This window comes from Salvelinus sp. IW2-2015, unplaced genomic scaffold (assembly GCF_002910315.2).
Source record: "Salvelinus sp. IW2-2015 unplaced genomic scaffold, ASM291031v2 Un_scaffold2937, whole genome shotgun sequence".
NCBI classification, from domain to species: domain Eukaryota; kingdom Metazoa; phylum Chordata; class Actinopteri; order Salmoniformes; family Salmonidae; genus Salvelinus; species Salvelinus sp. IW2-2015.
Window position 1 is genome coordinate 10,702 of NW_019944232.1, and position 11,735 is coordinate 22,436.

At 44.9% G+C, this 11,735-nt stretch overlaps 1 protein-coding gene across 1 annotated transcript in view; it reads right to left on the reverse strand.

The window, feature by feature from the left end:
• Positions 1–5,036: 5,036 nt before the first annotated feature.
• LOC112075012 (protein GREB1-like) overlaps positions 5,037–11,735 on the reverse strand; it is a 51,430-nt gene continuing 44,731 nt past the window's right edge. The window contains exons 6-7 of the mRNA XM_070440739.1: positions 5,723–5,905; positions 5,037–5,371 (exon numbers count right to left, since the gene is read on the reverse strand). Of these exons, the coding sequence (XP_070296840.1) occupies positions 5,037–5,371; positions 5,723–5,905 (518 nt within the window). The remainder of the gene's footprint in view (positions 5,372–5,722; positions 5,906–11,735) is intronic.

Here is an 11,735-nt window from a genome sequence, read left to right on the forward strand (position 1 = left end):
CTTGACCGGAGTGATTTACAGGAGCAATTAGGGTAAAGTGTTTTGCTCAAGGGCACATGACAGATTGTTCACCTAGTCAGCTTATGGTTTGAACCCACTACCTTTAGGTTACTGGCCCAACGTTCTTAACCACGAGGCTACGTGCCACCCGTAATACAAAAAAGGATGTGTGAACAAGAGTTTTGAGAAATTCTTCTATAAAATCCACATAGGAAAATACATTGTCACTGTGTAGTGCATGGCCACTTCCAGACCGTTAGGCAAAAAGCATCACCATAGCTGTGGACAGTGAAATCAATGTTTCCAGCTGTTGTTGCAAGATTCATGGTTGTCGATGCATGTTTAACCTATGGGACTACTAACATTGAGTTTATTTGTATTGCATAATGCATGGTGTATAATGACGAAAGGTAGCTAACAACTAGGCCTGCTGGTATGAGTGAAGGGGGGGGGGGGGTGGTAAGGGAATAGCCTAGACGTAATAACAAACCTGAAGGGAAGGCGAAAACCATTTTCTTCTGCATCGGTATCAGGTGACCTATTTCCCATCCAGATTAAACAGGTCATAATCCATTATAAGTGATTTGAAATATTACAGCCTCATTTTGTTGTCTAGGCCTTCTGCGTCTCTCCTTGCTTCCCCGTGCTCCCCAACTGTTGCTTCCCCAACGTGTGTTGCTTCCCCACAATATTCATGCAGGCTATGACTGCTGTGCTGATGTGTACTGGCTGATTGGACCGCTGGGTTAAATAGGCCTATCCTGTGAGAACTGAGAGTATCTGTGGCAGAAGCACATGTAGGTCTATGTTTACTACTGTTATCCTGTGTAATTGGAAGGATCTGAAATGTTTACACCTAGTCGTTGGGGAATATGCCATGTCATGGTTACTTCCAGCAAAATTAGGGCATTGCATTGGCTCCATGATTAGGCCGACAGCATGTTGGAAAATTTCTTCCAGAGAGTATTGGGGTTGCCATCTGCAGTAATTGGAGCGCAGTATTAGGCTAGCTAACTGTTTAACTAGCATACATCATATCTATGGTCTAGTTGGATACCGAGACATGTCGGAGTTCCGGGACATGTCGGAGTTCCATGTCGGAGTGCGGACTGTCGGAGTTCCGAGGACATGTACATGTTAGGTCTATAGCCTCGTTTCAGAAACTGAATGTGCGTCAGTGTGATCAACAGCTTATAGTGATCAAATTGTCCTGCACGGATGTATCACTGTAAGATGAGTGCACTGTAGGATAGTTGTTTCATTGACACACTAGTTTCAGTGGCTTGTTTATTTCCTGTTGTGAATATAGTTCCACTCAGGGCAACCAAACAGTGTTGTCTCGTCCTCGATGGTAGTCTTTCCATCCTGTCCTTACTGGACTATTGGAACCAGACTACATGCTTGTTTAATTCTGTTGTGTCCTTCTTCTTCTCACAGACCACATATCAAATGGTCTCAATGATTGTTTCCCACCCATGTCTCAATGGTTAATATCTCCCCCTCTATCTCTATCTGTCAGGTCTGTTGCTCTGGTTGATGTCTATAGTCATGTTTCGAGGACGCATGGCTCTCGCTTTGCCTCTCCGGAGTCCGTACGGGAGTTGTACTACCAATTGGATATCACGAAATTGTGGAGAAAAAGGGGTTGAAAAGTTTACAAAAAAATAACTGAAATATTCATATTTCCATTAAGTATTCAGACCCTTTACTCAGTACTTTGTTGAAGCACCTTTGGCAGCGATTACAGCCTTGAGTCTTCTTGGGTATGACTCTACAAGCTTGGCACACCTGTATTTGGGGAGTTTCTCCCATTCTTCTCTGCAGATCCTGTCAAGCTCTGTCAGGTTGGATGGGGAGCGTTGCTGCACTGCTTTTTTCAGGTCAAGGACATTCAGAGACTTGTCCTATTGCCACTCCTGCATTGTCTTGGATGTTTGCTTAGGGTTGTTGTCCTGTTAGACAGGGCCAAAGGTTCACCTTCTGAGGTCCTGAGTGCTCTGGAGCAGGTTTTTGTCAAGGAATCTCTCCGTTAAATATTTCACCTTTTATTTAACTAGGCATGTTAGTTAAGAACAAATTATTATTTACAATGACGGCCTACCAAAAGGCCTCCTGCGGGGATGGGGGCCTGGGATTAAAAATAAATTAAATAAAAATATAGGACAAAATACACATCACGACGAGACAACACAACACTACATAAAGAGAGACCTAAGACGACAACATAGCATGGCAGCAACACATGACAACACAGCATGTTAGCAACACAACATGACAACAACATGGCAGCGATACAACATGACAATACAGCATGTTAGCAACACAACATGACAACAACATGGCAACGATACAACATGGCAGCAGCACAACATGTTAGCAGCACAAAACAGGGTACAAACATTGTTGGGCACAGACAACAGCACAAAGGGCAAGAAGGTAGAGGCAACAATACATCACACAAAGCAGCCACAACTGTCAGTAAGAGTGTCCATCCTGACTAGTCTCACAGTCCCTGCCGCTGAAAAACATCCCCACAGCATGATGCTGCCACCACCATGCTTTACCGTAGTAATGGTGCCAGGTTTCCTCCAGACGTGACACTTGGCATTCAGGCCAAAGCGTTCAATCTTGGAACTCTGGAGCTCTGTCAGTGACCATCAGGTTCTTGGTCAACCCCCTGTCAAAGGTCCTTCTCCCCCGGTTGCTCAGTTTGGCCGGGCGACCAGCTCTAGGAAGAATCTTGGTGGTTCCAAACTTCTTCCATTTAAGAATGATGGAGGCCACTGTGTTCTTGGGGATTTAATTGTGATGTTGTGGACTTCCAAATTCCAGACCTCCATGGGTTTGATAAATTTTTGATTTTATGATAATTTTGGTTTTGTGGATTTTGTTGTCAAGCACATTTCCAACTATGTAAAGAAAAAAAGTATTTAATAAGAATATTTCCATTCATTTCAGATCTAGATGTGTTTTTATTTTAGTGTTCCCTTGAATTTTTTGGAAGCAGTGTACTTTTTTTGCCCCCACTGTATTACTTGAGGGGAATCAGCTTTCCTTAAAACCAGTGGTTTGTCTCAGTTCTGTTCTTCTCTCCACAAACTAGGCTACCACTAGTCTAACTCTCTCAAGAGACGTAATTACTCGAGGGGGAAGTTCAGCTGTCCTTTATAAACCAAGTGGGTTGTTTCAGATTCTGTCTCCTCTTCACAACTAGGCTTACACAGCTACAACTTCTTCAAAGAGGGACGTAATTACTGAGCGGGAATCAGCTTTCCTTATAAAAACCAGTGGTTGTCAAACCTTGGGGGCCCCCCAAAGCCCATGTATTTTAACTAATTCAGAACAGCTATCCCAACTTGATTCAAAAACTAATCATTTCAAGTCCTTGGACTAGATGGATAATCAGGGTGAGCTTTAATTCAGGGCCAAAACCAATAATTGTGAACGTCTGGAGGTCCACCGAGAAGAGCTTTGAGAACCACTAGCTTTAAAAAAAAATTAAAAAAAACAAACAAGGAATGACACACACAACCCACCACCTTTGGAGGACCTGTGGTCTCTTACCGTCTGTGCGGTCGGCGACAAAGGCTGGGAGCCAACTTGGGTGGGAGGGATCTTCTCCTGTGTTTCCCTTTCCACGCCAGTGTGGGTGAGAGCTGGTTACTGCCCCCGACGTACACCTTCAACGTCTCTTGGACCCCACCATGGGAAGCCTCGCCGGTTCTGGAGGCTGTCTGGGCTTTGGCCCACAGTACGGGAAGTAGGTCTGACGCCATCCGGCACACTGGGGAGGAAATGAGCGCTTCTTACTTTTTGAGGAAGGGCTACCTACCTAACATTATGAAAAACCATTGACTTTCATTTAACCGCATACATATTTGCATTCATAAAGCAATATTTAAAAGCTTTCAGAAGGGGACAAAACAAAAAAAAAAGGAACGTAAATTACACTTTAAAAAAAAATGGTATTTGCAGTTGGATATTTGTACCCTTCCAAACAGACAGGAGAGCTGCTTTCCATTACAAAGAGCACAGCCCGTCTGATTGTACGTGGTTGGTTCCCTCACTGATACTCCGTCTGCAGACGAAGCCCTGGGCGGAACAGTCCAGGGAGGGGACATTCAGATACCACAGTTAAGATTTCCACCAGCTACATAAGCCATAGTACACGGCATATGGTACAATGGACCATACAGAATGACTTGTAAACAAATCAATCCAAAGGCAATGAAGAAATAAAGGAGCGCTGGAGAAGAAAAACAGGACAAAATATATTACATTCTGGGGGTGGATTTACAAAGAGCACACATAGGCACCTACAGAAACAACAAATTGGAAGTACGCAACCAAATCTATGGAAACAATAAAGTGTTGTGTCTAGGGAGTGTTCCTAGACCGCCCTGTTGCTTCTACCATTCTGCCCACTGCTGCTGGTCTGGGGTTTTTAGGGGCTGGGTTTCTGTACAGTACACTTGTGTGACATAAGCTGATGTAAAAAGGGCCTTTATAAATACATTTTTGATTTGGTTTTATAGGACGGCACCGAGGGAACGTCTTCATTCTTGCATGAGGGATGTTCCATGAAGCAGATCGGTATCCCAATCAGCCATTCCTGGTTCAGCGGACACACCTTCATCTTCTCCTTCTCGCATGGGGTGCGGACCACGGCGGACGCCACCAGGGCATCTTCGCAACCCACTCCAGCAGGTCCTCAGGGGACCCCCTCTGGGCAGCCAGGCCCAGCACAGCTCCGACGCCAGCCTCCGGACCCAAGAACGTTCCGCCCCAGGATTCGCATCATGGGTCCTCCCTTGAGGAAGGTGGCTGATCCTGGGTAGGGCCAGTCCAGCCCATAGGGGGAATCTTACTCTCGTTGGCCAGGGAGATGGGGCGGCAGGGAGGAGACCACGCCATGCCGTGTGGATTGACATCGTTGCAGAGTGTTGATCCTCCGGGCCGGGCGGCGGCATTCATCCAGGTCTTGAACGGAAGGCAAAGCGAACAGCAGACTGAGGCCGTGCGACCCCCCAGCTCGATCAGCGCGTCGGTGCTGGACCGCCGCGCCGCTCGCGACAGAGCGCAGTCGGACGATCCGGAAGCCGTTTCTCGGGAGAGTGCTGCTTGCTCTGCTTGGACCCTTGCCCTTTGTCGTAGGTGCTTGGTTGGAAACGGAAGCAGAAGAAGATCCTCTGGGAGAACAGCAGGGCCGTTTGCGGGGAGCTGAGGCAAGGCGAGTCGGAACAACACGCATCTTGGCCAAACGCCATCTGGTTCTGAGGAGAGCGTCGAGGTAATGTTTTTCCTGTTCCATCGTCTGGCAAGGGACTCCGACGCTCAAAGTCTAGGAGCTGGGGTCCCTTCAGACCAGCACCTGGTGACCACAAGGCAGTGATAACTTTGGCGCCTATGTTATGTGTGTTGTCGGTGAGTGTGTTACTATGTTAAGCTATTGGGATGTTTTCACTGTGGGCCCCAATTAAACTTTTTATTCTGGTCCCAAGATCTGTTTTTGCTCAGAAACCAACTGATGGTTTGGCATGATTAGGACTGACCAAGGAGTGTGTACGAAACGAGTAAAACAAACAAACTGGCACTCAAGGCTTGGTGATGACATAAGAGCTTGTGAACCAAAAAATAATTCTTCACGCAAGACAAAAAGTATTGGCTGTGTTCGGCCAATATGGCTAAATAGGAACCAAAAAGTTCATTTTGGACACCAGACCATGAACTCCATTCTTCATTTCTGCTCTCACCCTGCTGGAGTAGGAGCGGACCACTTCCTTGTTTGGTGAAGCAGCATTGGAGTAGAGGGCACGGACAAGGCCTCCCGCAGTTGGAGGATGGACCTCGCTGTCGTCCGTGATCCAACGAGGCGTTTCAGGTGCTCCAGCCATTTGAAGCTTCACTGGAGGAATCGATCAGGGCCAGGTGATGTCACTTCTGCGGCCATTAGGTCCTGGGAGGACAAGGTGAGGAGATATAAACCAGGCCTAACCAATTAGTTCCGTGGGAGGACAAGGGGAATATAACGCTAACCATAGTCTGGAGAGGAACAAGGGGAGAGATAATGTACCAGGCCTAAAACCATTAGTCCTGGGAGACAAAGGTGAGAGATATATACCAAGGGGCCCTAACCATTAGTTCTGGGAGGACAGGTGAGAGATATGCCATAGTCTGAAACAGGGTGATACAGGCCTAACCATTAGTTCTGGGAGGGACAAGGTGAGCGATATGTAACCAGGAGGCTCAAACAATTAGTCCTGGGAAACAAGGTGAGATCATATCTGAACCGAGGCGCCTAAAACCATGTCTGGAGACAAGGGTCGAGAGATATGACGGCTAACCATTAGTCCTGGGGAGGACAAGTGGAGAGTATAACCAGGTCCTAACCATTAGTCCTGGAGGACCAAAAGTGGAGAGGATCATGAACCAGCGGCCTAAACCATTAAGTCCTGGAGGGACAGGTCAGAAGATATGGAAAGGCCAGGCCTTTATAAACCATTAGAGGTCCTGGGGAGGACCCAGGTGAGGAGATTATGAACCAGCCTAACCATTTAGTCCTGGAGGACACGAAGGTAAGAGAATATGACCAGGCCTAACCATAGTCCTGGGAGGACAAGGTGAGAGATTATGAACCAGGGGCCTACCATAGTCCTGGGAGACAAGGTCAGAGATATGAACCAGGCCAAACCATTAAGTCCTGGGAGGACCAGGTGAGGAGATATTGAACCAGGGCCTAACCATTAGTCCTGGGAAAGGACCAAGGTGAGAGATATGAACCCAGGCCTAAACCATTAGTCACGGGAGGACAAGTGAGAGAATGAAACCAGGCCTAACCATTAGTCCTGGGAGGACAAGGTGAGAGAATAAACCAGGGGCTAAAACATTAGTCCTTGGAGGGGACAAGGGTAGGAAGAATGAACCAAGGCCTAAACCATTAGGTCCTGGGACGGACAGGGGGGAACAGGGAGAGAGAGGGAACGGAGGCCTAACCCATTCGTTTTCTGGGAGGACCCAAGGTGAAGATAGAACGAGGGTCTAACCATTTAGTCCTGGGGAAGGACAAGGTGAGAGAAAATTGAAACAGGCCTAAAATAACCTATTTCGTTTCGGGGAGGACAAAAGGTGAGAGATATAACCAGGGCTACCATTAGTTCCTGGGCAGAGGGAACACAAGGTGAAAGATATGAAACGAGGGGCCTAACCATCTGTTCTGGAGGAGGGGACAAGGTGAGAGATATGAACCAGGGCCTAACCATTAGTCCTGGAAGGGGGACAAGGTGCCCAGATATTAAACGGGAAAGGGCCTAACCATTAAGAAAGAAGACAATCATAGAACAAACAATAAACGATATGACATCAACCAGGACCAAGGAACAGAAGGGGAGAGATATATTAACATGACCAGACAGACAGAGGGAGGAGATATATTAACATGACCAGGATCAGGGGAACAGAGGAGAGATATATTTTAAAACATGACCAGGACAGGGCAGAGGAGAGTACTATTTAACATGAACCAGACAGCGGGACAGAGGGAGATTATATTAACCGATGACCAGAACAGGAACAAGAGGAAGATATGATTAAAAACATGGACCCCAGAACAAACAGAAGGAGAAGATATATTAAAACATAAACCAAGACAGGGACAGACAGGAACAGACAAGACAGGACAGGACAGTGGACAGACAGGGACAGGAGACAGGACAGGTACGAGAGATATTAACTAAACAGACTCAGACAGAAACAGACAGACAACAGGACAGACCAGACAGACCAGACAGGAACAGACTAGACAGAGGAGAGAGATTATATTAAACAACCAACAGCCAGACAAGACAGACAGACAGACAGGACAGAGGAAGAGAATATATTAACAGCAAACCAGAAGACGGACAAGAGAGACGATATATACATCAACCAGACAGACAGGTAGGAGAGATAATTACATTCTCACCAGGACAGACAGAGGAAGATATATTAACATAACCAGAACGGAAGACAGGGACAGAGGAGAGAATTCATATCAACATCAACCAAAGATGAAGGAGATAAACTCCACACCGAAGAGGAGGAGATATATTAACATCAACCAGACAGACAGAGGAGAATATATTAAACATCAACCAGAACATACAGAGGGAATATGATTAAACATACACAGCAAACCAGCAGACAGACAGACTAAGGACAGACAGTAAATTAGACGGATCCAGACAACAGACAAGATGAGAGATATATTACACATTACGCAAGAAGACAGAGGAGAGATATATAACATCACGCCAACAGACCAAGGAAGGGAATATATAACAAACAGACATTAACCAGGACAACAGCAGAGACAACATATAACACCAGAACACAAGCAGGCCAACAGAGGAGAGAATATATTGAACAGACACCAGAACAGACAGACAGAGGAGGATAATTAAACATCAACCAGAAACAGACAGAGGAGAGATATATTAACAGCCAAACCAGAAGACAGACAAGAGGAGAGATATATTAAAATCAAGCAGACAGACAGAGGAGAGAATATTTAACATAACCCAGGAACAGCAGACAGACAGAGGAGAGGATATATTAACATAACCGCAGAAGACAGTAGACAGCGAGAGAAGATATATTAAAATCAAACCAGGACGGACAGACAGAGGGGAGAGATATATATAACCATAACCAGAAGACAGCAAGAAGGGAGGGGACAATTAATCCCAGACCAACAAGAGGAGAGATTATTAATAAAAAACAACACAGACAGACAGAGGAAGATATATTACTATCAACGGACAGACAGAAGAGGAGAGATATTTATTAACATCCAGACCAGACAACGACAGACACGAGGAGGAATATATAACATCAACGCAGACAGACAGAGGAGAAGATATATTAACATTAAAAAAGCGACTGACAGCGAGACTAGGAGAGATTAAATACAGGACAAGGACAAGAGGAGAGATATATATAAGAGCGGGACAGCGAAAGCAACCAAAACGAGACAGACCAGACAGACAGGAGGAGAGATTATATTGGAACATTCACCAGTGACAGACAGAGGAGAGATATATTAACATTCAACCAGACACAGACAGAAGACAGAGGAGAGATATATTAACATCAACCAGACAGACAGAGGAGAGATATATTAACATAACCAGGACAGACAGAGGAGAGATATTTAACATAACCAGCAGACAGACAGAAGAACAGACAACAGGACAGACAGGAGGGAGATATATATACATAACCAGACAAGACAGAGGAGAGATATATTAACATAAACCAGACAGACAAGGAGAGATATCATTAACATCAACCAAGACAAGACAGAGGAGAGATATATTAACATAAACCAGACAGACCAGGACAGAGAGAGATATATTAACATCCACCAGACAGACAGAGAGAGAAATATTAACACAACCAGACAGACAGCAGAGAGAGATATATTAACATAACCAGACAGACAGAGGAGAGATATATTAACATCAACCAACAGACAGAGGAAGAGATTATTACAATCAACCAGACGACAGGAGGAGAATATATTAACATCAACCAGAACAGGACAGAGGAGAGATATATTAACATCAACCAGACAGAAGACAGAGGAGAGATATATTAAACATCAAACCAGACAGACCGGACAGACGGACAAGAGGAGAGAATAATAACATAAACCCAGAACCCAGACAATAAGGACAACAAAGGGACCAGGTACAGACAGAGGAGAGATTATTAACAACATAACCCAGACAGACAGAGGAAGGATTATATTAACTCAAACCCCAGACGGACAAGACAAGGAGAGATTATATTAACATGGGACCCAGACAGAACAGAGGAGAGATATATTAAAACATTAACCAGAACAGACAGAGCGAGAGATAATTAAACATAAACCAGACAGAGACAGGACAGGACAGACAGACAGAGGAGAAGATATATTAAACATCAAACCAGGAGGACAGAGGAGAGGGAGGGGGGGGATATATAAAAATAAAACCAGGGACTAGACAGAGGAGAAAACAAGATTATATTAAACATTCAAACCAAGGACCAGGACAAGAGGAGAGAAATAATACTTAAACATTTCAACCAGGGACAACGACAGACAGAGGAATGAGGATATATTAACATAACCAGACAGACAGACAGACAGGGGGAACAGACGAGGAGAAGAATATTAACATAAACCCAGGACAGAAGACAACAGACCAGGACAGACAGACATGACAGACAGACGAGAGAGATATATTAGGACGAAACCAAAAGACAGGGAACCAGGACAGACAGACCAGGACAGGACAGAGGAGAGATATAATTAAACATAGCCGCGAGGACGAAGTGAACAACAGACAGGACAAGGAGAGATACATTAACACATTCAACCAGACAGCAGAGGAGGAGAATTATATTAACAATCAAACCAGACAGGACAGAGGAGATATTATTAAACATGACCAGGACCAGAACAGACAAGACAGGGGGACAGAGGAGAGATATATAACATCAAAACCAGACAGACAGAGGAGAACGATATATTAACTAACCAGGACAGGACAGGGTGGCGACAGACAGAACAGACAGAGACGAGGAAGTATATGAGACAATCAAACCAGGAACAAGGGGACCAGAGAGAGATATTATTAACATAACCAGGGGACAGAACAGACAGACAGCACAGAACAAGACAGACAGGGAGAGATACTAATTAAACATCAACCAGGACAGGGACAGAGGAGAGAATATATTTAACATTCAACCAGACAGGGACAGAGGAGGAGATATATGAAACACTCAACCAGAGCGAAGCAAGGAGGAGGAATAATTAACATTTCAAACCAGACAGACAGAGGAGAAATTTAAACTTCAAACCAGGGACAGACAGAGGAGAGATATATTTAACAATCAACCAGACCAGACAGAGAGAGAATATATTAACATCAAAACCAGGACAGACAGAGAAAAGAATATATTTAACCATTAAACCCGACAGACGATAGGAGAGAAGATATATTAACATCCAAACCAGGGACAGACAGAGGAAAGAGATATATTAACTAACCCAGGAACAGACAACAGACAAACAGTGGAGCGAAGACCCAAGACAGAACAGACAGACAGACAGACAGACAGAGGAGAGAAATATTAAATAACCAGAACAGACATACAAGACATACAGACAGTGAAGCAAGACAGACAGACAGAACAGACAGACAGACAGGCACAAGGGCAGAGGAGAGATTATGATTAACATCAACCAGGACAGACAGACAGCGAGGAGAGATATATAACATCAGAACCAGACAGGACAGAGGGAGAATGAAGTGTAGAGAGCATGCAACCAGCAGACAGAGGAGAGATATATAGAGATAACCAGGGACAGACAGACAAAAAATATAATAAACACAACGCCAGCAGGACAGAGGAAGATATATTTAACAATAAACCAAGACAGGACAGAGTATATCAGTGCATTCGAAAAGTCATTCAGGGGACCCCTTGAGTTTGGTTCCACATTTTCGTTAACGTTAACAGCTTAATTAATGATATATAAAATAAAAACACGTCCTCAATCTGAGCACACAAAACCCCCAAATGACAAAAAAGTTAGTTCAGACCCTTTGCTATGAGACTCGGAAATTGAGCTCCAGGTTGGCATTCCTGTTTCCCATTGAATCTGGGTGGAAGGTACCAAAAAATGGCGGGCCAGCCATTGAAGG